This window comes from Pseudomassariella vexata, assembly GCF_002105095.1.
Source record: "Pseudomassariella vexata strain CBS 129021 chromosome Unknown BCR38scaffold_4, whole genome shotgun sequence".
Taxonomy (NCBI): Eukaryota; Fungi; Ascomycota; class Sordariomycetes; order Amphisphaeriales; family Pseudomassariaceae; genus Pseudomassariella; species Pseudomassariella vexata.
In genome coordinates, this window is record NW_024467959.1 from 1574873 (window position 1) to 1602074 (window position 27202).

Here is a 27202-nt window from a genome sequence, read left to right on the forward strand (position 1 = left end):
TCAACAGCACGCGGCTGGGTTTGGACTGACAAAAGCAAGATAACTGTCTCAAAATGTGTGCTCAGCACTGCCCTAATGCTCCCGTAAGAGCAACTCAGCCCGATTATGAAAATGTTGAATGACGCCCTCAGTCTGCAACGTTGCCTTGGTCGTCTATTGCATCTGACGGTAAGTGAGCTCAGTTTGAGGGATATCACGTCTTCAAATTCCATGCTAATTATACGGGCCATGGAACTTGCCGCCTTCTACCAAGAGAGGCTGCAACAGATTCTCTCCAGTAGACATGGGTGTGGGGCCTTCAAATATGTTAAGAGGCCTGGGGGTTCCTGATCTTTAGGGATGCCAAATCACATAGCAGAACCGGTCGTCAGGTATTTATAGTGAGCATCGAGGACTTACTGCCCATCCATATTGTTCCTGATTCGAGGTATGGTACGTCATCCAGTATTCCAACGTGAGTGTGGAGGCATGACGTTCTGCATAAGATACTCGAGGCATTGGAGCCGAGTAGCGTATAAGTCTGAAGTCGCCTTCCGAAGGCTTCTAAAACCACCATTACTTACACCTGAGGAAACGGCGAGACCTTCAAGGCTCCATATATGCACATGGTAATCGCCCGTTGCGGGACCAAGCCGATCACTTTCATGTATATCGACGACCGCAATAGCTTAGTCCCCTTATACCGCCCGATTCCACCATGAATCCAGTCTCCAATGTTAACGTCGAAGCAAGATCGGGCCAGTATAATTAGCCAGGCGAATATGCAAAGGCCGAGTGACACCGGGAGCCCGGGTAAGGTTGGTCGTGAAATGCCCCGAAGGCAGCTGCTCTAGAATGCCACTTTCGTGTTGGATGACATGAATCCATTACCATCAGCGAGGCTAGTTTCCTATGAAAACGCTCATCGGCTCTTGTGTTTTGGTGCATGACCCAGAGCATGATCTGGTCAACGGCCTGCTTATATGCGAATGAGAACCTAGCAGTCACTTCTTTTGTAGTTGGTTTCCAAGCCCACTAACACTGACGGTTGAGATAGGATCGAGTCACTTATATCACCACAAGAACATGTATGTCTTCTGTACCCAGCTCGTAGATGCGACGTCCTAAGGGCGTGTGCAGCGGTATAGCTGCTTCAAGTCAAATGATCATGGAAGCATTTGAGACGGATTGCTGTCGCCCAATTGACCGTCCACCTAATCAGTGACTAATCGATGGTTAGAATGCCGTCCGAACAAGCCATCCAAGATGATTACCAAGAAGTTGACCATCTGATGTCACTTCCAACTGAGCGGATATGGGGCCGTTTCGTGCGGATCCACAGAGAAGGGGGCGGTGTTCGTCAATCTCCAGGTTCTCGAAGATGAAGCCGGACGAGATCAGCATCTTTCCTGTCTATCTTTGTGTCTGCATGACGCCGATCTAGGTGATCTTATTAGAGCAGCCTTTTAATGAGGATGAGCCGTGAAGGTTGAGCACATCGTGGAAACTTCGATTGGTGGACTGGTGTTTGCGAGCCTGAGAATGGACATTGAACTGTTTAAGTAGATATGCCCTGGAGAACAATAGAACGGGACCTGGATTGGCGTTTCTTTTGTAATGGATGTAATGGCTGAAACTCGTGCGTGTAAGCCGACCAGACATGACGAGCTTTGGGGTTTCGAGAGGGGCACTCTTTGTGCATGGCCCAGTGTATGGATAGTAGCAATGAGAGATGAAGGTGGCGTTGTGGCGTTCAGAATCTAGATTTGCATAAGGCCTGCATATAACCCCGGGTTCGCCACTGGCTGGGCCGTGGAAGGGTTTGGAAAGAATGACGATATCATACGGGATGTTTGACGGCGGCAATCATGAGCAAAAAGGCTAGAGATTCCGACGGGAGACGCCGATCTGGTTGCCGAGTTTCATCCAACGCAGAACTTCTCGAACGACTGGGGGACGTCGGTCGGGTCATGACATGAGATGTGTAGCATAAGGAGACAATACACGACAAAACCACGATGCAATGCGTTGGCGCTTTTCTCGCCCCCCAGTATGACCCAACGTGAAGGCTTGATTTTCGGCCGCCAACTTGGCGTTGTGCCGATCTGTCACCTGGGAAGAAAAACGTGAGGTGTCATGGGGGACAAAGGCCAAACCCGGGTCCATGCAACAAGGGTGCAGGGCATGTATAATTGGCACCCTTTAATCCTTCAAGATCATGCGGAAGGGCGACCAGAAGAAACGAAACATTGCTCGCATCAAGAGACGCCTTCCTTAGGATAAACAGCATGTCTCAAAAAACACAATGTAAGACATACAGCTACAAAACAACACCACCAAAACCCCCAAAAATACCATATGGACGGAGAGTGTGCTGCGAGCTCGTAGATCGACCTGAAATGAAATGCGGAAGCCATCATAGATTCCCAGGATGTTGGAGGGTCTCCCTTCAATCCGGGACAATGTAGCAAGGTGATGCCGGGAGCTAAACCGAAGGTTGCGTGATTGGACGAATGGCTGCACACTGTTTCCTTGTCAAAATGCTTTTAGAGGGGTCAGTTCACGCTTCATGCACGAAACAAGAACGCAGAGATGGCCTTACATAGTAAGCGTAAACGGTCGTTGTAAACTGTGGGCCCCGTAAAATACGAGGTCCACCCCTTCCAGGCGGCCTGACTGGCCATTTTTGGGTCGTCCCCAATCAATTTGTGAATGTATCCTCACCTCACCGGCGAGTCCACCTGCCGGCACTCTTGTTCGCGCAAAGCCCGCATTCTTTATTCTGTGCTGCTCGTTCTTGCCATTTTTGAACGTAACATTCACTCGTTTTTTTCTCTTGTTCTTTCATCACGTCACGAAATACGACTAAATACACCCACTTGTCTCACACGTTTCCTTCGTTTTTTCTCTTGCCAAGTCGCCCGGTCTCCCACTAGACTGCTGACTTCCGACCTGGCCCACTCGACGCCTTCACATTCTACTGACAGCCTTGCTGTTTTGACCCCTTTCGTCGACAGCATAATAATTACCAGTGTTTCTCGACATATTTGCGTGCCCGTGACGCTCTGCGGCCTGCTTCAGATTAGATTTGGTCCTTGCGCCAGGTATCCAACCGGTCTCGTCTGTATAGCAAACAAGTCGCGGTTGGTGAAGAGGACGACTTGAGCTCAACCATTCAGTCCCTTTCTCACATTCCCGTCATCAACAACCACAAGCCGCTTCATCCGCTACTATGTATTCGACGCGGTTGATACACCTTCTTCTGGTGGCATTTTCCCTTGCCACCGTCACCCAGGCTGCTTGGTACAATCTTGGACTTTTTGAACGAGAACGACACGAGATTGCCGCAAGACAGGACAACTCATCGGCTTCGGAAACTGTCCAAGTTACAACAAGTATCTCCACGACAGTTCCCACGACGGCTCCCACTACCACAACTGACGCGCCGGAAACGACGACTTCAGTTGCACCAGAAACAACTACCACGACTACGCCTACCACGACCACTCGGGCACCTACCACTCTTACAACCACCACTCCGACCACTCAAGGAGTAACGACCGACTCCCCGACCCCTTCCACTGAGAGAGGGGGTGGAGGAGCCACTCCTACGACAAGTGACAATGCGGCAACCACCGATGAGACGACGGCAACAACCGAGACGACCGCCACTCCCTCTGTTAGCACAACCATTCTCGTTGTGACAACAACCAACGCAGCTGGCCAGCCAACCCAGATTACCAGCACGAGCGCTACAACCATCACCCCTTCGGCAAGCCTAAATAATGGCCAGACCGGCTCATCGTCCTCGGGCATGTCTGATGAAACCAGGAATACGATTATTGGTGTCTGTGTCGGCGTGGGTGGGGCCATCGTCCTCGCCGTTGTCGGTCTTTTGTTCTGGAGACTTCGAGCTCGCAAGAGGAGTCAGGAGGATAATGAGGATCTTGTCAACTACGGAGCGGGTACCAGCCAGTTCAACAACGCCCCGGAAAAGAGCGAGAATAATGGTAGCGCCAACGGCCGTACCCCTTTCCAGAGCACGTTAGAATCGTACCACGCGCCGACCCAAACCAATGCCGCATCCAACTTCTAAAAATACAAAAAGAACGTAGCCATCATCATCGTCATCATGATGGCCGACGTTGGTTCTTTCACGGCGTTCACTGCTTTCCCGAGGGCGTTTGGAGGAATCTGCATGGCATTCGCCGCATATAGGTGGCCCAATGGATAGTTCCGCATGGTTACCAATTTCAGTAGATAGAGCACGATCGCGACTTGGGGACAGCAAAGGATAAACCGGTCTCACTTGAGCGATCGCGTGGATTTGGGAGCAAGCATTGAGAGGCATTGAGCACCTCCACTTGGGGGCATTGCAGAAATCAATGTATACATCTTATAATACCAGACTTGTTCCATTCTACGCATATATCTACAACCATTGACCCCGCCTGATTGTCTCTATTAGTCTGCGTTAGGGCCCGGGCTTTTGGGGCGTCACGACTCACGATGCAGGTACTCCCGGGAGTCTATACGCACTGGCGGTGTAAAATAGAGCCACCCGTTCATCCGAACTTGCGCGCTCAACAGACTGTGGAACCCGGGCTTTGGTGTCACACACAAAACGGCCACATCTCATCTCAACTTTCTCGTGGGAAGGGATGCTTTGTCAATCCAGTTCCATTTTCTTCGGGCTTTTCCGCAAAACTGCTGTCCCAAAACGACCGGGCGCATTTCCACCCTTCCTTAGTCGTTGCCGAAGGGGCCGTCTCAGTATTGTTTCAGAAATCGACTCGGAGGTCAACCTCCAATTGATGAGTGCCGCAATAAACGGCTTTCTACAGCTTTGTGTCATTTAAATTGCAGAATTGCTGCTCTCTATCAAATCAACGGTAGTCTGCTATTCTGTGAACCGTACTACGTTCTGCGCTAGCGCATCTACCGTCGATGTTATTGATCGATTATCCACTTCTACCTAGGTCTTCCGTTGTAGACTAGTCCGACGATATCCTTCGAAGTACGAGCAGGACTGGCCGTGCTACTATATCCTATATCTTGGATACCGTCTACAGTCGCGCTATTTCTTGTCGGAAGCATTTTGAACCTGGACCCTGGGGGCTCTTAGTTATCTACTCTGTCTGCGCATCTGACTGGTTGGTGGGAGTACCAACTCACTTGGCTTGATACCCACGCCTTCACATAAACTATCCGCACATCTCGAGATATCGCCAAATATGAAGTACATAGGACTGGGCCTACTGTCGATGGTGATGTCGCTGCTTGTCTCGACAGCTCTGGCAGGCGACTTTGCCAACGAGATTGCTCGGGAGTTCAACATGGGATTGCTTCCTCGTCAGGCTATGCAGGTCAACCTTCAGGTGTGTTTCATTGTTCTCCTCATCGTCAAGGAGGTAGCTGGAATGCTGACAAGTGACACTACAGACTTTCACAGGCGCATTGGGCGGGCCAACGGCACCAATGGTAAGTGTACTTGTTGCATTCTACCTTACCTTTCCATTCCTTATGCCCGGCGTGCTGGAAGTAGACTTCTTGTTCGTAATGGCTGCATGTACTCACTGCACGGGATGTCTGGACGCCGCACGCGGCTTGACAGCAAACTCCTACGCCGAAGAAGGAAATGGAAAGCACTTGCTCCCCTTGCTGACAGACCCTTGAAAACAGATCACGAAGTCTCAGGACTTCAATAGGCCGTTCCAAGTTGATGACGATACTTTCGTAAGCTTGTCCCATCTTGTCCTGTCATCTCTTTCGTCATCTTCGAGGCTGACTATCCTGGCCGTAGCCCGACTTTCAAAGTGCCGCACAACGATCATGCGATAGTCAGAAAAATGCGTGTGCCGAAGTTTCGAATAACGAGGGCGGCAACTTTGAGGTTGCCGACTGTGAGAAGCAGAATGGTGAGTTATATGGCTCTTTGGAGACTCTGGTTATATAGTGGGTAGATGCATGTGATGTGGATCGTGCTGACACTTTTGTTACACTAGAGGATTGCAAGTCGTCAGCTTCGTCTGCGACGGTGACGTCTTTCTTCTCGGTTTTCAGCCAGGGCACTGACTTTGATATCATCTGTGATAACTGAGTGGTGTCTGTGTTCGTGGTTTCGAGTGGATATATATGTGCTTCGAATAATGTCGAGAAATTAATGGGTTCGGAGTTCCGGTCTGAAAAGGGGTCATATGAGTCTATTCACTATCGACTGTATTCGCTTTTACAGTTGGCTCTAACCCCAGTCCTCCTGCGAGTATCTCGGGCCTTCTCGAATGCTGCGATGGATCTGTCAGTCTGCCCTGGCAGGTATTCGAAAAAGTCGATCGCAAAGGTCTATGGCGCGAACGATCAACTTATCGCTAGGCTATCATAATTATTTACAATGATTAGACTTATATATACTTCGCACTCATCAGATAGCTGATTGCCTAAGCATGTTACCGAAAGGTGCGCTGCTCAACGTCTCGAGGTTGCTAGTGATTTTGATGCCACTCATCACCTGTACACGGTTCGCCGGATGCCAAGCAACATTGTTCCCTTTCCCTACGCATCATGGTCTTCGCTTTGAATCCTCTATTTCATGTCCTTATTTTATCACTATCCACCTTGATCCATCATGGACGGGTCCTCATTCAATCCGGATATTTATGAGTGAACCCATGCTCGTGTTATATGCGCTATGCTGCCCACAATATATGAGAGTTCTAGTGAATTCATATAAATTCAAACCTGGGATCGATATATAACCAGATACCACAGGTACACGTCTTACTTGCCCAGACCCCGATCAGTTATTCTTACTATGCCAAACTTACTTCTACGCACCATCTCTTACCTTAAAAGCGGCTTATCAGCATACGCTCAAAGTCAAATGTACCCTGAAGTCATTTCATACGTAGGCACATATGACCTAGCTCTACATTATTGTAAACCAGAATTCTACTCAAAATTTTGCAGGTTATAGGTCTAATTGTGTCAATTCGGGGGCAAAGACCAAATCAGACGGCCGGATACGAACTTGAACCTGAACAACATAAAATACAGCAACCAAGTTGAATTGACGGTAGAAAATCACGCATATTGCTTCCTAGCCTACTCAAATATGGGTATATAGCTTGTTAAATGGCAGTGGCCTGCGTATGCCATGATGATTCTCCGATTCAGTGCAGCATGATATCCCACGCGATACGTGCTTTGGTAAACGCAGCATTCGTCAACATCTTCGGCGAGAAATGGCAAGTACTACTGTATAATTTGATTTACCGTGGGAACGTGACTTAGTGGAGAAAATATCAAATTGAGTTTAGAGATATCTGAAGTATGTCTATACTCTAATTCGAGATCCACTGCTCATGTTTCGCGCGACCACTTTACTGATACGAAAACCAGGGATTGTAGCAAACCCATCGATGTGGCTCCACGATAATGGTGTTCGTAATGGTGATTAAATATATCGTTGTCGCTCTTGTTCTGAAGACAAGTTGACAACTTTCATGGCAGAAATTTGGTACGATGAGAGATGTCTCGGCTGGTACCAAATTTGCAAATATAATACCTTTGGACCAACACGGTTCCTCCCAAGGGGTATCCATGGAATTGAACGAGTCTGACCATCTCCGGAACCAAAGATATCTCCCACAGCACCATGGGAGAGATTAAATATTTCTGTATTTTACCCATAGCAAATAAAACCACGACATTATGGATTTCATCTGCAAGAACACCTTTTACTAGTCCATTCAATGACGCATTGTTAAATCTGAACTACTCATCTTATAATAGAAATTCAAGATAACTCTTCACGTCAGGGGTTGAACGCAAAGTAAAACCTCAACAAATCCAAGACGCATACTTAAACCAGAAAACGGGCAAAATGTGCAGAAACTACATCATAAAGTACGTTTGCCAAAACTGCAAGAAAAAAACACCAATTCGTCCCGGTTTCAATGATCCCCTGTCGAACAGGATCAACAGTGCAGGCTCCATATGCAAGAAAGTAGCAGAGGAGGCACTTCGAGAAGTCAAGAAGCAAAATAGATTTTCGAAGTCCTCTATCGTCGCCGAAGATGAAGAGGAGGAAGAACAGGAAAATACGACAGCTACCGCCGAAAGGGTTCTCTACACACGCGACAAATGCAGGAACCTCACCATCGACAAAGTCGTTATCCGCTCGTACTGCACGGAGGACTGCAGACAAAAGGGGAAGGTGGAAAAGCAGAAGCTGAATAAAATTCATGCACCCAAGCGGCCTTCGCCGTTGAGAGTCATGACGCTGGTGGATGATGCGGATAAAGACTCGGAGGAAGAGATGGACTGGGAGACTGACTCCTCGGACAAGACGAAGGTTGCAGTGTCTACGCCGGAGGATGTGAAAGACGGCGATCTTAACGACCCCAAGTTATTTGTCTCCGATATCCAGCTCAGGGATGAAATGAAAGGGGTCACACTGACAACAACTGTACCTGAGACAACGGAAACTTCATCGATGACAAGCGAAGACCCTCAAGAGGCGAGGCACCTGAGCTACGAGAATACAGTAGCTACGTCAATGGTAGGCAAGGAAAATCGAGGAAAAACGCCCGCGAACTCCAAGGGCAAAGAAACCAGCGCGACAACCTCCGAGGACTCTATCTGGGACTCTCTTTATCGCGAGATGCCCAAGCCACCGGCGGCGCCAAAATCCTGTCTCTTGAAGTTGAATGTCGAGCCGCAGCAGCTTGAAGCGCCTGCACGTCGGACGATACCAACAGGTGGATACAGCATGTATGAGGAGCTGGATGACCTTGATATGGATTACGACCCGCGGGTATCGGCTGGAATTCCTAAAAGCAGCTGGAGCACGTTTTAGATCTAGAAATTTTGAATACTTCATGGAAGAGTTCTCAGATGGACTAGACTACTTAGACCAGATAGTAGGACGGGAGGGATTTGCTTCAGGATAGGTCAGATGATCAGGAGCAAGGGTTTAGCTAGCCATTGGAAGCAAGCCTGGTTACGTCTATAGATAAATCCATTAGCCTTGAGTTATTGAAACAACGTTCTGCGTTGCCATGATATCTTACTCCTTGGGACTGTACAAGGCCTTCAAGGCGTGAGGAGCATCCAAGTAGTCCATCACCTGATCGATCAACAAGAACAATCAGCACAAACACAAGATTGCGAGAGAATATTAAGCTGACCTGAGGATAATCGGCCGAGTTGAAGTCCTCATGATTAAACAATGCGTCCAACTCCGCAGCCTTGTCTACTTTGAACGTCCCAGGCTGATTCTCAACATCCGACACGAAAGGCTTGAACGGCGCACCATAGTCACAGAGCGGAACGTGGTTATACGGGGCATGAAGGCCATTTAGATAGCGCTCGACCGGGTGTACCTGTCACAAGCAAGCAAAGTAAATAACTGTACCTGTGAAACAAAACATGGATGCCGGAATGGAACATCGCCAACAACTTTGAGAGAGAGATGAAAAGAAAGACCCACCTGGCATTATTAATAATAAATATCATTTACGTGCACAAGGTCGATGATGAATCTTTCTTTGCCAATCTGAACTCATTAGCTAGATCACTAGTGACAGGTAATCTAAGAGCCTACCATAACGTAGAATCTCCAAAAGTTAATTGTGTTCGTAAGAGCCGCTATCAAAGAAAACAGTCAGTTTGTTAATATCGATGCAAATCATAGATACTCAAGTATTGAAGTCCGCAGGATATTTGCCCAGCCAAAGAACACAACCCGACCCCTCGATGGCCTCGATCACAGAAACAGGCGACCCTTTACTTCCATATGAGCCTCCAAAGAGCGGATTTATCTCATCAATGTGGAATTTGCCTGCAAAAATGGTAAACCCGGGATTTTCAGAGCATTGACAAGGTCCTCGGCCTTGTCCTCCCAGGAGTATCTGGCAGCCCCGCCGTCAATAATGACAGCCGGGCTCTTGGCATTCTCGACTCTCTCCAGGATCTTGTTGACGGGTGTCTTCTCCACTTCATAGTTCGGAGGCGAAGTCTTGGTCATGCGCACTTTTCGCCGTTCGCTAGAGATCTTGGAGTACACCATTTCAGGGGAATTCCGAGGTATCTAGGCTGTGAGTGGTACAGCATAGCTAACTGTACGTCAGTGTGATCAAAATTACAGATCCGAGTCGCAAAACTTACCGTTAAGCACATAATCGATTTTTGGCAACGTCCCGACTTATTCATATTTTCCGTCACCCATGGTATGATTTGGAATCTGCCCGCTCTTCTGAGCCGCCACGGCAGGATACCCGCCGATGTGCAGGACGGGGACAAACTCGCAGTTTTCACCACCGATACCGCAGAGAGCGTTCAGCTCACCGCGGCTGAAGGTAGTAACCAGAACACCGAAGGCTTTGTTACGGACGAATCCATCGGCTGAGTAGGCTACTGCGAGCTCATTGGATGAACCATTCCTGGCCAAGCCTTCTGTCGGGATGAGATCGAGCAAGGCTAGGTCGTAATCTGACAAAGATTCGGGTCGCGAGCGTGTAGTGGATTTTTGAAGGCAAAACACGCAACACTTGGGACTCCAAAGACCGTCCCGACCTCGATCTCCTTGGGACGGCGGAACAGGTAATCGCCAACGACATTTTGGAACGTTCAAAATAGCGAAACGAAAAGTATAATTTCGTGCGTAAGTGAGGTGAACTGGAAAATGTACTTTGCTGAAGAATATCGCAACATTCGTAGCGGCTGAAAGACGTAGAATGGTGGCCGAGATGAAATGGACAATATCTGCTTGATACGTTAAAGTCGACGGAACCCCCTTATCGTATACATGTATATGTACATTCTGGCTTGCTCGTAAAGCCTCTATGTAAGACTTGACGTACACAAATGTTGATTATGGCATCGGAGAGAAAGACTGCAGCACAGGCAGCCGCACTATAGCCAGTAGAAGTCCTGCATTAGCGACATGCTATGAGTTATTCATCGACCAATTCCGACACATCACGACGAATGACGGACGCCAACCAACCGACGAGTTGGTGAGCATCAATACCGACGATGACTGATGTCTCCTTGAAATGGGGCTTTGCCTGGAGTATCCCTCGGTCAATAGTCGAGAAGCTTTCATTGGTCCCATATAACAACTTGCCGTCCAGGACGTTACCCGCGAAATGTTACATTCTCAACGGCATTGAGTATAGTTACACTGGCGATATGATGACTTGCCACAGCTTATTCCTCGTGGCCTTTCTGCCAGCACTTGTCACGCCTTGTGAATTAGGAACCAAAGTCGTAGGCGCAGAAAGAACATGCTTCACTCCTGGCTGGCTCTTGCTGCTGTGACATCATGCTCGATGCTGAACTAGTTGCGATGCGGTGCCTCCATACCGAACCATAAGGAACACTACGAGAGAAGTAGGTTATTCTGGAAGGTCCGTCAATGTCTTGGAACGACGGAGTACCCGCCACCAGAACCACTACTTTAATGCGTGCTTGTGTACCCAAATATGTATGAGCTCCTTATTTTAACCATGGGATTGAGGGGATGAGTAAGACAACATGTATATTCATGCCCTTCTGCGGGATCGAGTAGGTAACTGAGTAGGTCGGCGAATCAGAGCCAGGTACTGAACGTATAAGCAGCCGGCATGGATGTGAGAACATCGAACTTCAGCTGCAGCCGATGCTACTCCCAAGCACAGGTCTCAGACTAGCAAAGGACTGCTTTAGGGCTGCTTCAACAGTGTAACCAACGTTGCAACCGCTTGGTTTACATGCCCAGGTTTTTGTATATAGCGAAAAGCAACAGCCGATGGATTTGAAAGATATATTTTGACGTGCCCTCAGATTAGCTCTTCTGGTTCTCATAGTCAACCATTCCTTGCCGTAGCACGGTCAGGCTGTCTGCAAATTTGGCTTTTTGGATATTGGTCATCATAGGGCATCTTGTCATTTCTTTTGTATCGTAGAGCAAGAAAATTTTGGTTCTCAGGTGCGGAAACCATCCAAGACCACTCGGCCAGACGGTTTCCCAATGCCCCCCCCAGCTCCGATTGAAAACTATATGTAAGCCTCACCGAATGGGCAGACAGATGGACTGCTCATCCTCGGTTCGTGCATTGTTTGTCGTCATAACCGGGGGTTGGCCGAAGCCACGACGCCGGGAACCTGGGTGGTGAGTGTAATGAACGGAGTGCAATGCCGAGAGGAGCTGGCGCCATGACGTGCAATGTGGCCCAACTGGCTCAGATTTCTGTTCTTTGTGGTTATCATGCACCTGGAACCCGAAGGTTGAGGGGTCTAGTTTAGCTCGTGAAGAAATCTCTCATCATTGCCAGCTTGCAACGTCTTTTTGATCATGCAGGGCTAGGAAGTAAAGACAGAAGATACAACAGGAAATGGACACTCAGAAGACCTGATTACCTGTGCTGCTGACATGCAGAGTGGCTTTCTACACCATTGAATACCTCTTGAATGACGGACCGCATGTTGGAGAATGTTAGTCATGATGAATGAGCAATGTCGGTTGACGATGTAAGGAAGATGAATTCCTTCGTCGCGGAAGGTTCATCCGCTGTAGCTGCAACCGCGTCATTGCTTCTGATTGGCTCACATCAGTCAGCGAGCCGCAACACCCCCACCTGCAAGATGAGCGGCGTAAAGACCGGGGTAGTCAGACTGAAAGCTTGACTTTTACCAGTCAAAGTCAACATCTCAAGATTCTGTTCCCTGCGATCGATCAAACGACATTCCCCGCGAGAAGGGTTTCCTACTGCACTCTAATTTTACAGCGAGTCGTCCATATCAGACAAAATGGTATGTTTCCTGCATTCAACCACAGCAGCAGCACTCCGCCCCGCTAACCCCATGCCCATCTAGGCGCGCAACAGTGAGAAAGCCCAGTCGATGCTCTTCCGCTTCAGGGAAGCACAAGCGGCAGACCTAGGCATCATCGACGCCGGCCGCACGCGACGCCCCAAGATCATCACCGAAGTGGACTCGATCCCGTCGTGCGAGAAATGGCGAGGGCAAACGCTGAAGGAGATTTCGCGCAAAGTGTCCAAAATCCAAGACTCGGCGTTGAGCGACTACCAGATCCGCGACCTCAACGACGAGATCAATAAGCTGATGCGCGAGAAGCACATGTGGGAGGTGCAGATAAGGAACCTCGGCGGGCCGAATTATATGCGTGGTGGCGGGAAAGTATACGACGAGACCGGAAGGGAGATACCAGGCGGTGGGAAGGGATATCGGTATTTCGGGCGCGCGAAGGAGCTGCCGGGCGTGAAGGAGCTTTTTGAGGCGGCGACGAAGAAATCTACCAATGACAAGCCGTTGGAGAATAGGGATGATCTGAAGAAGGCGGTTGATGCCAAATATTACGGCTATGCCCCGGACGAAGAAGACGAGGCACTGCTGCAGTATGAGACGGAGAAGGAGGAACATGCGTTTGACGCCATGCTGAGGCAAGGGGGCAAGGCGTCGAAAGATTGGGAACCTTTGCCAGGCGATAGTGGCGACGGCAGGGCGTGGGAACTCCCAACGCTGCAGGAGGTACAAGAAGAGTTAATGGACAGGAGACGAAAGCGACTGCTTGATCAAATCCAATAGCAAGGAGTCGGTGGGTGGCATTCGAGCTCGGAACATACGGCATCTACTATAGTTCGGTACTGGAACTACAGCAGATGCCCAGGGACGCCCCTAAAAGACTGATGTGATGGTCATTACGGCGTTTTTGGAGTTGGCATTAAGGGGTCAAGGGGCGGGCTGGTTGCGAAATGATCTGTTTGAAGGAAATATACTGAAATAATCATGCATTTAACTACTGTAAACATTTGCAATGCCCATGGCAATCAACATTAACATGAGCGACTCATGAAGGACTGGATTGAACTACAATACAGTACTTGTAAGTGCTGTGATGCTCCATCAGGAATTTCTTCAACATGGATGTGGCAGTTTGGAGAATCGATGCTCAAGTCTTCCTTGGGTGACATAACTAATAGCAGAACTTCCCGGAATAAAGTAAACATACATACGTTGGAACGGTTGAAAAGTGCTTGGATACTTTCCTGCTCCATTTTTGGTTGGATACCAACATATGGGCTGAAGGAGAGCCCCTGGACCAGCTGAAGCTACCAAGGCAAGCAGCTGAACCCCGCGCTAAGCTCAGCTCCACCCATTGCAATCGATAAGCTTTGTGATCGCTAAACACTGCGAGCTTCATTCAAGCTTCCCGTTTCCAGAACTCGGTCCAACTCGATCCAATCAGCCTGCCATAACCTTCCCTCCCATTACCAAAACACCTCAAGCTTGAAAGACCAAACACCAACCTCGAGAAGGAGATACACAGGCATTCTCTCACGAAATGTCGAAACACGACACCCATCGCGCCGATGAGCGCTCCTTCCTCGACGAGCGTGGCTCCACCGCAACCGAAGCCCCCAACGGGCTGAACCCAGCGACAATAATGGAAAAAGCCGTTATTGAACGCGTGATCGAGTCCTTCTTCTACAAAGACCAATGCTTCGGCGTAAACGAAGCCGACATCGTCGACCGCGTCGTTGCGCACGTGTCATTCATCGGGGGCACCTACGGCGACTCGCAAAAACCTACGCCCTTTTTATGCCTAGCGTTCAAACTATTGCAGCTTGCGCCGAGCGACGACGTGTTGGCGGAGTATCTTGGGTACGGCGGGGAGAAGTTCAAGTACCTGCGCGCGTTGGCGTGTTTTTATGTTCGCTTGACGAGGAGGCCCGTTGATGTGTATAAGACGCTGGAGCCGTTCCTGGCGGATTACAGGAAATTGAGACGGAAGGGGACAGCGGGGACAACGTTAACGTATGTGGATGAGTTTGTGGATGATTTGCTTACCAAGGAGCGGGTGTGCGCGACGAGCTTGCTGAAGATGCCCAAGAGGGAGATTTTGGAGGAGCTTGATGAGTTGGAACCGAGGGTGAGTCCGTTGGGGGATATTGAGGATTTGCTTGAGGAAGAAGATCTGATGGAAGGTGCGGAGGGAGGAGATGGGGAGCAGAGGGGGGAAAGCGAGGAAGAGGGGATGGTGGAAGAAGGGGAGAGGGAGAGGAGTAACCATCGCAGCAGTCGGGGGAGGTCGTGGTCGAGGTCAAGATCGTGGTCACGATCTCGGTCGCGGTCACGTAACTACGACCGAGACGATACGGATGTCGACCGAAGCGAGAACTTAACAAGGTGAGGCGGGATTTCAAAGTTGCAGATCTCAGGTCATAACGTGACGCAGAATCCTTGATCCACTGCACAAGACGGTTAAGAAGACCTTGAATCGATTTTCAGGCCACTGAAGTGGATTTGGAGGCAGTGGTAAGAGTAGTATGGGTATCTCATTCAACTGCGATGTATAATATGGGCTCTCTTTAATGATACCCTAGTTGCCTAACAAATACTTATTCACCTGCAAGATGCTTGTGAAATCTGCTCTGAGCCATAAAGGTTTCGGTTGATATGACAGGGGCCAAGTGACCTGCTACGGCAAGCAATCGTGCGTCGTCCCAAAACTGCCCGATGAGCTGCAATCCTCCGAAGCCCATATCTGCCGTCCCTAGGGCCGGGACACGTGGGATATCCATGGGCATGCTGAGGGCTGGAAGCCCTGCCAGACTTGCTGGAACGGTGAATACATCATTCATGTATGCGTCCAGTGGCGTCTGCTTTGCGACGTCCTCTAGCGATGGTGGCGGTGTCGGCGCAGTCGGGCAGACCACGAAATCTACCTGGCTCGGGCCAAGCTTGTTCTCGAGCACGACCGAACCGTCCATGTCGCTCAAATCAAAGACTTCTTCGTCTTTCAGCGGATTCGATAGAACAAATACCCGGTCAAAATCCCTTCGGACAAGCTGACGGACTTTCTGAGCCTGGATAAAATGGTTGTTCATGGCCTCAGAGCTGAGAGTGTAGGAGCCGAGTAGGATGCGCCGTTTAACCTCGGCCCCGAACCCAGCTCCTCTGGTATTTGCATACAAGACACCGTCAACAGCGTCACTGGCCGTTCCGTCGTCTCGCTTTCCGTACCTGATGCCATCGTATTTGGAGAGGTTGGATGCTGCTTCTGCAGGTGCAATGATGTAGTAGGCTGACAAGGCATGCTTGGTAGAGGGCAGAGATATCGGGACAACACGACCACCAAGCTCTTGAATCTTTTCGAGAGCCTGCGTCCATCCAGTGCGGATTCTCGAATCAAGCTCTTCGATGTTGTACTCGATAGGAACGCCAAACGTAAAACCATCGAGCCTACCATTTTTAGGATGGGATTGCAGCCCGATACCCCCTTTGCTCTTCCGGTAGCACTGCCTCTGAGACAAACAACGCTCTCGCACAGAATTCGGTAGTGATGTTGGGTCATTGGGATCGTGTTTGTGGTACAGATTTTGTATCATTTTCGTGATCCGCTCCAACTGCCTGGCAATGATGCCGACGGTGTCCAGCGAGTTGGCATAGGGTACGACCCCCCAACGTGACAACATGCCATACGACGGTTTAAACCCATAGGTGCAGGTATATGCAGCGGGGATGCGTATAGAACCGCCGGTGTCGGTGCCGAGCGCGTCCTTGGAATCGCGGATGCGGACAGCGGCAGCGCTACCACCAGAACTTCCTCCAGGTGATCTTCCTTCAAGCGGATGTACGTTCGACACGGGGCCATACGCAGACGCAGTCGAATGTGAGCCCATTCCGAACTCGTCCATGTTCGTTTTGCCCCGGACGATGGCGGCATTGTAAGTCTCCCATTGTTTGACCACGGTGGCAGTGAAGGGGATCTCATGGCCCCGTAGAATACGAGATGCGCAGGTGGTAGGGAGGCCCTGCACTGCAATATTATCCTTGACTGCCAACCTGTTGAATTTCAACTCCTTCTCCTCCCTGACTGCAGATTTGATGGCGCTCTTGGCCTGTTCCCTCTTTTCCCTGGACAAATCACTGAAATTCTCTGCTGAAGGCCCCCCAGAAATGTAGCAGTTGACCTCATGAACATGCTGCGCATTAGGTTCAAATGATACAGGATACTTTGATACCAGCCGCCTCCCGGGGGTGGTGAGCGCCACAGGAGGCAGCTTGACGCGGCAGTGCCTAATGCCTGACATGTGCAGACATGTAGTCGCCGGTGGTTGTCGTTTGCGGGAGACGGGAGCTGAGATTTCAAAGCATTTCTCGAGTCGTCGCGCGGCCTCAATGCGCTATAAGCCACGAGAGCACGTTATCGGTTCTTATCGGTCTGCAGCGGATGACGCAGGTCCCATCCGACCATCAAGGGCCTCAGTTCCCGGGCCAGTGCGTTGGTGACTACCAAAGTCTCCTGTCTTGACAACTCTCGAAGCTAAAAGGTGCAAAGACAGTTCAATCTTATCGTTATTGACATTCGGTCTGCCTTCACTAAGTTTACCCTCACTAATTTCGATGGCCTAGTGCCAGTCTAGCTTACGACCCAGCACCAATACAATGTTCCCTAAGTCTGCTCTCGCAGCGGCTTCTCTGGCGGCACTCACCCGAGCTGCCCAACCAGGAGCTGCAGCGCCCGTCGCAGCACCCCTTCGAGACCTTGAATGGGGTCAGATCAACTTCCTCCATACCACAGATACCCATGGATGGCATGGCGGCCACCTCCAAGAACCTCAGTACTCGGCAGACTGGGGTGACTATGTCTCCTTCGCCGAGCACATGAAGAAAAAAGCTGATGATCAGGGTGTCGACCTCCTCCTCATCGATACCGGCGATCGGATAGAGGGAAACGGTCTCTATGATGCGAGCGATCCCAAGGGGAAATACACCTACGACATCTTCAGCGAGCAGTCGATAGATGTTATTTGCACTGGCAACCACGAGCTGTACCAAGCCGACGCGGTCACCCGCGAACACGATATCACCGTTCCTAACTTCAAAGACTCATATCTTGCATCGAATCTCGATTACATAGAACCCGAAACGGGCAATCAGATACCCCAAGCGAAACGGTACCGCAAATTCAAGACGAAAAATCAGGGACTTAATATCGTTGCGCTCGGCTTCCTTTTCAATTTCGACCGAAACGCTAACAACAGCGTCGTGATACCCGTTGAAGAGACAATCAAAGAACAATGGTTTCTGGATGCTATCCGTGAGAAACCCGACTTGTTCGTGGTTACCGGGCATGTTGGACTTCGGATGAAAGAGTTTGAGCAGATCTACAAGGTCATCCGGGATCAGAACTGGTACACACCCATTGTCTTCTTTGGCGGCCACGCACACGTGCGGGATACGCGCAAGTTCGATGACAACGCTTTTGCCATTGCCAGCGGCCGCTACTTTGAGACAATTGGGTGGATGTCTATTGACGGCGTGACGAAGAAGGGCGATGATGAGTTCTCTGCCCAGGCATCGGCATCTTTTAAGAGACGCTACATTGATAACAATCTGTTTGGGCTCCAGTATCATACCGGATTGAACGAGACTACTTTCCCGACGGAACACGGACGCAATGTCACCAAGATGATTGCAGATGGCCGGAAGGCTCTCAACCTCGACAAGACGTTTGGCTGTGCGCCTCAAGACCTCTGGATGAGCCGGGCCGAGTACCCTAGCAACTCCAGCATATTTACTTGGCTCGAGGAACTGGTTATGCCGGACATTGTCGTCAACAAGGAGAGAGCAGATGTGCCGAGGCTTGCCATTACTAACACGGGAATGATCCGATTTGACATCTTCAAGGGAGCTTTCACTATCGACTCGACATATATTGTTTCCCCGTTTGTCAGCATGCTCAACTACATCCCGAATGTCCCATATAACGTTGCCAAGAAGGTCATGCCTCTTCTCAATAATGGAGGGCAGCTCTTCGCTGGAAACATGGATCCTGCGCTTGATGCCAAGTATCTCGTCAGCCCCGAACAATGGTCTCTGGCAACCCAGCCGCAACTTGAGAATCTCGAAACAGAGTCGCCCGTCCATTTCATGGACACTGCTGATGGTCAGAAACCTCTTGGAGATGGCGATTCTAGCGAGAGACCCGGCTTGATTGGCGGCTATACCACGAAAGACGACCTTGGCGACAACGGCGATGATACCGTCCACTCGCCCCTGAAGTTCTACGCGGTTCCGAATTGTATCCAAACAGAAATTGACTTCCCCATCAAAGGTGATCCCGATAAGGTGGACTTGGTCTTTGTCGACTATGTTCAGCCTTGGGTTATCATGGCATTGAAATTTAGTGGCGGAGACTATAGCACTGATGATGTCAAAGTGTGGTCCAACGAAACGGTGACGGATATGATCGCGGGCTGGATTTGGGAGAATTGGAAGGTTGATTGCTGAATTAGTGGAGTTTGAATTGTAAGGGCCGGCGTGTGTATGCGTGGTTTTCAAGCAAACGCACTTGGAGTTCCAGGATTGCGGGCAAGGAAGTTTGAATTACAAGATAATTGACCTGGAGATTACGGGATATCGAGTTACACATATTTTTATGGGGGAAGTTGCATGTTTTCTTCAATCGTCCGAAATTTACTATTTTTCAAACTACTCGTTGCGCAGAGCCGTAATGTACGCATCATGCTGCTTCTAGGGAAGCCCTATATCTGGTTCTCCCCTTGCCGAGTATAGTGTCGAGTGGCTTAAATTTGAGATGTAAACATACGCAGGCAATAAAACTACAAGCTGTGCATGATGAAATGTTTTCATTGTTATTCTGCAACATTCTCTATTCTTGGCCGCGAACCACAAACAGACGGGATGCCTCGTGTCAGTGGACCCTTAGCTACCGGACACTACAAGGCTGCGACCACGAACAACGTCAGTCCATCCAGGCGCCACAATACCAAAAGTATCTATACTCTTGCATAGGACTATACTATCCTCGACAGCAAACTCACGTAAATAACTCTGCGTTTATATCCCATTATGCACACTAGCAATGCAGTCAATCGACTTAAGGCAGAGAGGGTATTGAACAATGAATTATACAAGGCGGCTGGTCCTATAAACACAGAAATAATAATCCTCGACCAAACAATCAATCTACTACTCCATCGCCATGTCCAATGATCAAAGATGCGTGCGTTCGTTTGTTCAACAAAAAAACTGCCGCACAAAATTTCTCATAGTAGCCTGAACGCCGATTCTTCTTCTTGCTCTTGCAACGACAGCTGCCAACCAAGCAGACCAACCCGACCAACCAGAGCAGAGCAGCAACAGCATCAAAACGCCTGATCCCAGTGTAGCCAGGAGGCTTCTTTCTTTCCGTTATTGAAGAAACATATATGCCTCGGGACTCCAACAATCCGCGGAATTGCAGTTGCCACCAGATCCGTTTTTATAAAAGCGTCCGTACCAAACCAGCAGTGACAAAGGGAACGGTATTGTGAGGCAGTGGGGATCAATAACTGCGCAGTATCTCAAGGGTTTCATGTACACAAGATTTGGGGGGACAGCGAGACACTGTCCGCCTCAAACTTTCATTATTTGCTTTCGTCGCACAAGGAAGGGGCTCGGCATCTCGTCCTTTTCGGGGTCCCAAACTGCAGGTGGCTCGCTGCTGCGGTCCGCCATCCGGTCCTTGAACGCACGCTTGGGGCTAACATTGGCGTTCTCGACCGGGCGACCGCCGGCTCTAGCTTGCTGTAACTCGACCAAGGTGCGGCCTTTGATGTTGTTCTTGGTAGCCACGTTTTTGAGTGTCGGTGGCTCGGAGTCCTTCTTGTTGTTAACAGAAGGCTTGCGCCCCAGACTATTCTCTGCAGTCAAGTTCGCAGCCGTCAAATTCGCCGCCGAGGGGATCTTGCTCAAACGTCTGTTGGGAGAGCTGCTTCGCTCTCGAAGGGCGCCGTTGCTGGACTGATGTCGTGGTTGCAAGTCGGGAACAGAGGCCATCGGAGGCAGAGAGGGTATAGGCTTGTTCAGGTTCATTGAGGGTTGGCTCCTAAGGCGCCCCATGGGAGCGGTTTTGGTCGTCGTCAGATTTGGACGCTTGGTGCCGAAGGGGTTTTTAGCTGATTTGGTATTCCGCGAAGGGGATGGCAGTGGCAGTTCATCATCATCTTCCGATTCGGATACGACCGGATCGGAATCGCGATACTTCTCGACATCGGCACTCGTGAAGATATCACGGTTATTGTTCGTTGGGGCCTTGGCACCAGCATTACGACGAGGTGATAGGGACAGAGCTGCGAGGGGGATGGGAGATGGCGAGCACATCTCAATATCCATCGGCGTGCCAATGGCGCCAGCAAACATGGTTTGGGCTCGACCAAAGGGTGTCCTTGCGCTCTTCTTCACGATCTCAGAGGGTTCCGGCGAATCGATAGAAAGCTCAGTGAGGTCAGTGGTAGATGGAAATTCACCGTCCGCATCTGTGCTTGTCCCGCCGATCGAGTGCGGGTAATCGGACTTGGATAAGGATGACGTGAACTCTTGCGTTTCGATGGGGCCGAAGCTGACGGTCTTCTTCTGGAGCTCCTCCTGCACTCGTGCTGACACTTCGGCCTCGAAGCGCTGCTGAAGTGCCTCAATCTCTTCGTTGACGAGACGATCAATTTCCAGGCGTGCCTTGACCTCCCATTCCCTTCGGAGCGAGGACTCGACTTCTTGTCGCATGTAGGTTCTTTCTGACTCCAGGCCTTTGAGCTTCTTGTCGAGCGCATCCTCTTTCGCCCGGAGCATCTTGCTCAACTCCACCACCTCCTTCTCCTTCCGCATCAGCCTCACAGCCGGCAGGTTCAGCAATGCTGCTGTGTCTGGCCGGCGGTCTGGGTTCACGCTCAGGCAGTCTCGGATAGCGTTCATGAGGTCTGGCGAGTAGAAGTTGGGCAACCTCGTGATCTTTCCCTCCTTGATCTTCTGGACGAGTTGGAAATGCGACTTGGCGTTGAAGGGTGGCTCTCGGGTACAAAGCTCATATATGATGCAGCCTAATGACCAGATGTCGGACTTCAGTGTGTACTTCTCTGCGGCGCAGATTTCGGGGGACATGTAAAACGGGGTGCCGACGTATGTGGAGGCAAAGTCATGCGACTGGATCATCTTGGACAGACCAAAATCACCTAGCTTGACAGAGTTGTCCTCACCGAGGAAGACTAATGAAAGGTCAGCATACGAACATAGTCAGTGGGCTGTACCAGGTCACACATACCATTCTCAGGTTTCAAGTCGCGATGGAGGATTGTCATGCCTCCAGTAGGTGCTTTAGGCCTTGCGATTGGACCAAGTCCCAGAACGTCTTTGCCAACCTCAGGCGGATCAACGCCATAGTGACATCGATACAATGCAGTAACAAGCTGCGCAAATATACTCCAGACGAACGCCTCGTCGGCATACTGGTTTTTCAGCGAGAGATCTCGAATCACTCGACCAAGGTCACCATTGCCACAGTATTCCATGTATAGGTGCAGATCCTGCGACAGCTTCAAGTGTTCCCGGTGGTAGTATCCGACGATGTTGGGATGTCTTAAAGTGGACAGGATCTGGAATTCGGCGTGGAGTTGCTCGCGCTCCTTCTGCGACATCTTGAGGTAACTGATTTCCTTGCGACAAAGCACCATGCCGTCCGTCTTCCTTCGGACTTTTCGGATGATTCCAAAGGAGCCATGGCCTAAAGGAAGGATAAAGGTTAGCTTTTGCTGGCTGTCTGGGACATAAAACCTCGAAGTGCACACCGAGGCAACGTACCGATCTTCTCCAGCACCTCGTACTTGTCGGACTCGGCCATAATGAGTTAGATTCACGGCGCTCTTTGGGTGTCTGCAAAAGCTATGCCATAAGCTAAGGATATAAAGCAAATGCAGGCGAGGACTTGCGGGTTATCGACTCGAATTGTTGAGATTTCTGGACATGAAAACTTGGGCGACTTAATTTAAGTTGTAGAGCAAAAGCCACGACAGGTAAAGGTAGAGGGGCACGAGAATCTCGAGCACCGTGAATATCACTCCTGCTGAAGCTGTCAAACGCACGGCCCCGATGTCAACAGCGGAACTTCGGGAAATGTCTCTACGGCAACCCGGAAACGACGACCGGTCTCTTGCCGTATTGGGTTTAGCGTGTTGTATCGCAACTAACAGGCCCCACACTGAGAGCTTCAACATGCATCATCGCTGACCATCACGTATCATCTTTGATAATAACCTTTGACCGTCAGACACTTTTCTGTTCTTATATATTCCTTCCACGTACGAAGACAACATTTTCGCATCATGGTTCTTCGGAAACATGAATTAGAAGCCAAGCTGAGTGCTGATAAGCAGCTGGTCAAAAACGGGGTTCTCCGCGAAGACAACCCACTCGATCTCTCCGATGATTTCGATCAACTCATTGAGGCCTGCCGCCGCGCTGACCTGAAGCGAGTACAGGAGCTGGTGGTCTCCAAAGGGGTCAATATCAATGCCAAGAACAAATATGACTACACGCCGTTGAATATTGTATGCAAGACCTCCTGCATGCCCTTGAAACTTCCACTCACAGGAGCTAACCCTGACTCAGGCAAGTCTGTGTGGTCATTATGACCTGGTGCAGTATCTGCTGGAATCGGCAAGACCTCCCCAACAAACTTAGAGTTTGCAGCACACTAATTCTCCCCAGGGAGCGCTCTGTGAACGGGATACGTTCGAAGGAGAAAGGTGCATTTACAACGCGCTGAATGACAGAATACGGAATTTGCTACGCAAGTATGACTTTTCAAAGTCGACAGATCCGCTTCAACCCTGGGCTGCTCATATTACATCCCTACTGTATCGAACAACACCAAAGACGCACGATATAACGATAGCAGCGCGTGAGTCACTGCAACTTCACAAGTTCTTCCTCGCAGCACGTTCGCCATATTTCCGAAAGAAACTTCAAGATGCTCCAGGATCGACGTCTTGGAAACTGCCGGAGACAATCCCAGTGGAGTCTTTCAGCATCACCATGAGATATCTCTACCTCGATAACATGCCGAGGGAGATCGTGAAACCTTGGAGTACGTGTACAGAAGAGGAAGTCCTCACTGGTGTTGACAAGATCAGCAAACAATTAGAGGTCACTAATCTGTGGGACGCGCTCCTTTCGGGAGACGACCGACGCATGGCCCGACAAAGGCATCAGGATGAGGTAGTACGAGCTGCACAGCAGCTTGGGACATTCTTCCGAGAGAGAATACTCGGAGCCAAGATGAGGGTGGATGTCAACCGTGTGCATGATGTCAAATGGAGACATGACAACTCCATCTTCGCCGATTGCTTGTTGAGAGCCGACGAGCCAGTCGATTCAGGCGAAAATGGCTCGGAGCCGCAGGAACTCTCCCACGGAATTCCAATAGGACCAAGTGTGGCGGCGCAAACACCAGATCATGACTCCAGACCCAAAAAGGCTGTGTTGTACCCCGTCCACAAGGCAATGTTGATACGCAGTGAATATTTTGACAGAATGTTCAAGAGTTCCTTCTTAGAGGCGCAGGACTCAGAGCATTTGCACATCATTACAATAGATTGCGAGCCAAAGGTTTTGGAACTCATTCTGTCTTATTGCTACACGGAACATATGGACATTCCCCTGGAGCTGGGGTTGGATCTTCTATACGCAGCGGATATGCTATTTCTGGACAAAGTGAAAACCAAAGCTGCCGTGGCGATCAGCACGTTGGGAAATGGCAACAACAACGTTTTGGTCGACCGGACGCATACGCGTGAGGGAGAAGGGGAGCCAGCAGAAGCTGAAGCGGAACCCATCAACGTCTATGATGTTATTCACGCGGCATGGGATTTGAAAGTGCAACGGCTCGAGGAGTTTGCCGCGAAGTACCTAGCGAACCGATTGGAGGATTACATTGACGAGGAAGAATTCGCCGAGCTGATCGAAGAGAGCGCAAAACGACTCAAGACGAGAGAAGAGACGGACACGATAGAACTGCTTGACGATATACGGCATTACCTTTCTGAGCGCTTCCGGTTGCGGTTTGAAGCCGCGGGTTTGGAGAAAATGCTCGAGGAGGAAGAGGAAATCAATCGAGCTCTGGCAGAGACCACCCTAAACGGCACAGGCAATGCATACGACGAACCCGCTCCAGTCGCCAATATTGCCGAGAACAACCCAGAAGAATCAGGTGGTATATCTCCTGTTGAGGAGACATCAGGGGTAGAAGAGATAAAGGGTGTCAACGGTGCCGTCCGCACCTTGAACGGGGAGATTGTCGAGGATGAGTTTGCGTCTGATGAGATCAATTACCGCATTCTGCTTAGCAAGATCGACACTTTGCTAGAGAAGCTGAATCTTGATGCATGAGAGACTTGCATTAGAAGGGTGGATGTTTTAGCAAAGTCAGGGTAGAACGCATGGACGAAGAAATGAAATGAAATGAAATGTAATGGGGAACTACTGCTCCAACTGTTACTCACTGACTCTTTGTGCAGCGAACTTCCTGTGGATGTGTCAGGAGCTGATGACTCTCATAACCTACATGTCAGCTAGCAGTACTACAATATTGGAATGACGGTGCTAAAAACACAGGGATAACAGCTTATATTCGGGGCCCTCCGCACCAAGGAGTTGGTCTTTGGTTCAACGAGTACAGTGCGACATCTAGAATTCAGTCAAATCCCATATCTGGAAGTCTGAAGCCGCAATTTTGATCAAGTAATCGTATGATGCGCACGTTGTCTACGTATTTTCTACTCTCGGTCCTGAGAACGTAATGCAGAGCGAGTATAGAGATGTCGCTGTGACTTTTAGGATTTGGTCTACGGGAAGATCCGACACGAGCATGGGAGGGAATTCCTCGCTGACAAAAGCGACAAAGACAACCAGGTTTATCTTGCTCGGAGTCGAGTTTGAAACATTGGGTGATAATATTCATAACAGTTAAGAGTGACATATATTTCTTTACAATCTTTACATATGCATCCACCGTGACGGCGCTACTCGATTCTGGGGCAAAATGTCTCGAAACGCGGGATAGTGCTGATTCATCATAACATGGTGTAGAATTTCAGGTAGAAACAAAGGTTAACATACAACCCCACCTTTCCGGCCACCCGCCTTTCTGGCCACCTAATCTGCCAACTACAACAACCTTCGGCACAACAGATTATCGTCGGTATTGGCTATTATTATACAATGCCATGGTATTCAGAAAATTCGATTCAAGGCGCTCTTAACGATATCAATCAAGGGATATCCCAGCGCCAGGCTTCCCTCCGATGGGGCGTTCCACGCTCTACCCTCCAATTACGACTCGGTGATGGCCTCAGCCATTCTGACGCGTCAATCGCGTCGATGAAGCTATCTAGGGATAGGAAGACGCGCTGATTGGATGGATCCTCGAAATGGATCGCGAGGGTCGTAGCCCGTCGGCGCTATTCATCGCTAAGATGGCGTTGATTCTGTTACCTCAGGATCGTCGATCAGAGGGCCTCGGTCGCCATTGGGTTCATCGCTTTATTCAACGCCATCCAGAGGTCGGAAGTATTCAATCTCGACGCCTCGACCGTCAGCGATTTGATGGCCTATCGACGCAGAATATCGACGATTTCTTCGAGACGTACGAAGCCTTATGTCAGCTCACGACTACTTTCCACACAACGTCTGGAATATGGACGAAACAGGCATCGCGATTGGCGAAGGGATCGAGGGTATAGTGTACGGATCATCAGAGAAACATACAACATTCGTTCGGAGTGACGAAAGCCGCGAATAGGTCACTATATTACATGCTATATCGGCGATGGGTAACTCGTTGACCCCAGCAGTAATATATACTGGCAAGAGCCTCCAAGCCCAATGGTTTAACGATTGCGACGATATACCTGATTGGCAATATACTTATTCGTCTAACGGTTGGATCAGTACAGATATCGCCGTTCGATGGCTTCGTGATATCTTTATACCTCGTACACAACCAGTTGATCCCGGCGAGCAGCGGCTCTTGATATTAGATGGTCATATCGCTCACGACAACGTCGAGTTTATGTGGTTAGCCTATTGTAACAAGATCTCGTTACTATTTTTGCCAGCACACTGTTCTCACGGGCTCTAACCTCTCGACGTCGCCGTATTTGCTCCATTAAAGCGGTACTATCGCTCGTTAGCGACCTCTCTCTCGATCGAGTACTGTTCTATTCTATTTAAAAAGTCGACGTTTCTCTCGCTATATATCGAGGCATATACGAAGTCGTTCACGATCAGTAATATACAATCAGGCTTCTCTGCAACTGGAATATGCCCATTAGATCCGTCGCGACCTCAGCCGACGATAGCCCCCCTATCAGAACGACCA

At 49.8% G+C, this 27202-nt stretch overlaps 11 protein-coding genes across 11 annotated transcripts; 7 read left to right on the forward strand and 4 right to left on the reverse strand.

Moving 5' to 3' along the window:
* Positions 1 to 3211: 3211 nt before the first annotated feature.
* Positions 3212 to 4075, forward strand: BCR38DRAFT_483021 (uncharacterized protein; the record flags this gene model as incomplete). The annotated part of the gene is made up of 1 exon (XM_040863574.1): positions 3212 to 4075. One exon carries the CDS (start codon positions 3212 to 3214, stop codon positions 4073 to 4075), a length of 864 nt encoding a protein of 287 aa, XP_040718028.1.
* A 1138-nt stretch (positions 4076 to 5213) lies between these two features.
* BCR38DRAFT_483022 (uncharacterized protein) lies at positions 5214 to 6079 on the forward strand (the record flags this gene model as incomplete). The annotated part of the gene is made up of 5 exons (XM_040863575.1): positions 5214 to 5357; positions 5422 to 5460; positions 5662 to 5715; positions 5783 to 5897; positions 5985 to 6079. The coding sequence occupies 5 exons, from the start codon at positions 5214 to 5216 to the stop codon at positions 6077 to 6079; spliced, it is 447 nt and encodes a 148-aa protein (XP_040718029.1).
* A 1782-nt stretch (positions 6080 to 7861) lies between these two features.
* BCR38DRAFT_407387 (uncharacterized protein) lies at positions 7862 to 8836 on the forward strand (the record flags this gene model as incomplete). Its single annotated transcript, XM_040858163.1, has 1 exon — positions 7862 to 8836. The coding sequence occupies one exon, from the start codon at positions 7862 to 7864 to the stop codon at positions 8834 to 8836; it is 975 nt and encodes a 324-aa protein (XP_040718030.1).
* Positions 8837 to 9046: 210 nt separating this feature from the next.
* Positions 9047 to 10048, reverse strand: BCR38DRAFT_483024 (uncharacterized protein; the record flags this gene model as incomplete). Its single annotated transcript, XM_040863576.1, has 5 exons — positions 9047 to 9106; positions 9168 to 9362; positions 9500 to 9535; positions 9584 to 9627; positions 9838 to 10048. The coding sequence occupies 5 exons, from the start codon at positions 10046 to 10048 to the stop codon at positions 9047 to 9049; spliced, it is 546 nt and encodes a 181-aa protein (XP_040718031.1).
* A 135-nt stretch (positions 10049 to 10183) lies between these two features.
* BCR38DRAFT_336672 (uncharacterized protein) lies at positions 10184 to 10593 on the reverse strand (the record flags this gene model as incomplete). The annotated part of the gene is made up of 2 exons (XM_040855478.1): positions 10184 to 10470; positions 10530 to 10593. Coding segments are annotated over 2 exons (351 nt in total), but the record flags the coding sequence as incomplete, so codon positions are not given.
* Positions 10594 to 12657: 2064 nt separating this feature from the next.
* Positions 12658 to 13831, forward strand: BCR38DRAFT_426959 (Isy1-like splicing factor). Its single transcript, XM_040859802.1, has 2 exons — positions 12658 to 12774; positions 12838 to 13831. Exons 1-2 carry the CDS (start codon positions 12772 to 12774, stop codon positions 13567 to 13569), a joined length of 735 nt encoding a protein of 244 aa, XP_040718033.1. The 5' UTR covers positions 12658 to 12771; the 3' UTR covers positions 13570 to 13831.
* Positions 13832 to 14326: 495 nt separating this feature from the next.
* On the forward strand, positions 14327 to 15175 carry BCR38DRAFT_456184 (PRP38 family-domain-containing protein; the record flags this gene model as incomplete). Its single annotated transcript, XM_040861885.1, has 1 exon — positions 14327 to 15175. The coding sequence occupies one exon, from the start codon at positions 14327 to 14329 to the stop codon at positions 15173 to 15175; it is 849 nt and encodes a 282-aa protein (XP_040718034.1).
* Positions 15012 to 17078, reverse strand: BCR38DRAFT_387989 (amidase signature domain-containing protein; the record flags this gene model as incomplete). Its single annotated transcript, XM_040857522.1, has 2 exons — positions 15012 to 16264; positions 16304 to 17078. 2 exons carry the CDS (start codon positions 17076 to 17078, stop codon positions 15384 to 15386), a joined length of 1656 nt encoding a protein of 551 aa, XP_040718035.1. The 3' UTR covers positions 15012 to 15383.
* Positions 17079 to 17256: 178 nt separating this feature from the next.
* On the forward strand, positions 17257 to 19631 carry BCR38DRAFT_426963 (calcineurin-like phosphoesterase). The gene has a single exon (XM_040859803.1). It carries the CDS (start codon positions 17434 to 17436, stop codon positions 19279 to 19281), a length of 1848 nt encoding a protein of 615 aa, XP_040718036.1. The 5' UTR covers positions 17257 to 17433; the 3' UTR covers positions 19282 to 19631.
* A 659-nt stretch (positions 19632 to 20290) lies between these two features.
* Positions 20291 to 22897, reverse strand: BCR38DRAFT_157695 (NIMA-like protein kinase). The gene is made up of 3 exons (XM_040853757.1): positions 22627 to 22897; positions 22091 to 22549; positions 20291 to 22034 (listed from the first exon to the last, which is right to left on the reverse strand). Exons 1-3 carry the CDS (start codon positions 22664 to 22666, stop codon positions 20410 to 20412), a joined length of 2124 nt encoding a protein of 707 aa, XP_040718037.1. The 5' UTR covers positions 22667 to 22897; the 3' UTR covers positions 20291 to 20409.
* Positions 22898 to 23056: 159 nt separating this feature from the next.
* BCR38DRAFT_522357 (BTB/POZ domain-containing protein) lies at positions 23057 to 25310 on the forward strand. Its single transcript, XM_040865224.1, has 3 exons — positions 23057 to 23372; positions 23434 to 23481; positions 23533 to 25310. The coding sequence occupies exons 1-3, from the start codon at positions 23148 to 23150 to the stop codon at positions 25210 to 25212; spliced, it is 1953 nt and encodes a 650-aa protein (XP_040718038.1). The 5' UTR covers positions 23057 to 23147; the 3' UTR covers positions 25213 to 25310.
* The last annotated feature ends 1892 nt before the right edge of the window (positions 25311 to 27202 follow it).

Coding starts and splice junctions, on each gene's coding strand:
- BCR38DRAFT_426963 (XM_040859803.1), top strand. CDS start 17,434: ATGTTCCCTAAGTCTGCTCTCGCAGCGGCTTCTCTGGCGGCACTCACC.
- BCR38DRAFT_157695 (XM_040853757.1), bottom strand. CDS start 22,666: ATGGCCGAGTCCGACAAGTACGAGGTGCTGGAGAAGATCG. Junction 22,550..22,626: donor CGAGGTGCTGGAGAAGATCG/GTACGTTGCCTC, acceptor TCCTTCCTTTAG/GCCATGGCTCCTTTGGAATC. Junction 22,035..22,090: donor CGACTTGAAACCTGAGAATG/GTATGTGTGACC, acceptor ACCTTTCATTAG/TCTTCCTCGGTGAGGACAAC.
- BCR38DRAFT_522357 (XM_040865224.1), top strand. CDS start 23,148: ATGGTTCTTCGGAAACATGAATTAGAAGCCAAGCTGAGTGCTGATAAG. Junction 23,373..23,433: donor ACTACACGCCGTTGAATATT/GTATGCAAGACC, acceptor ACCCTGACTCAG/GCAAGTCTGTGTGGTCATTA. Junction 23,482..23,532: donor TGCAGTATCTGCTGGAATCG/GCAAGACCTCCC, acceptor AATTCTCCCCAG/GGAGCGCTCTGTGAACGGGA.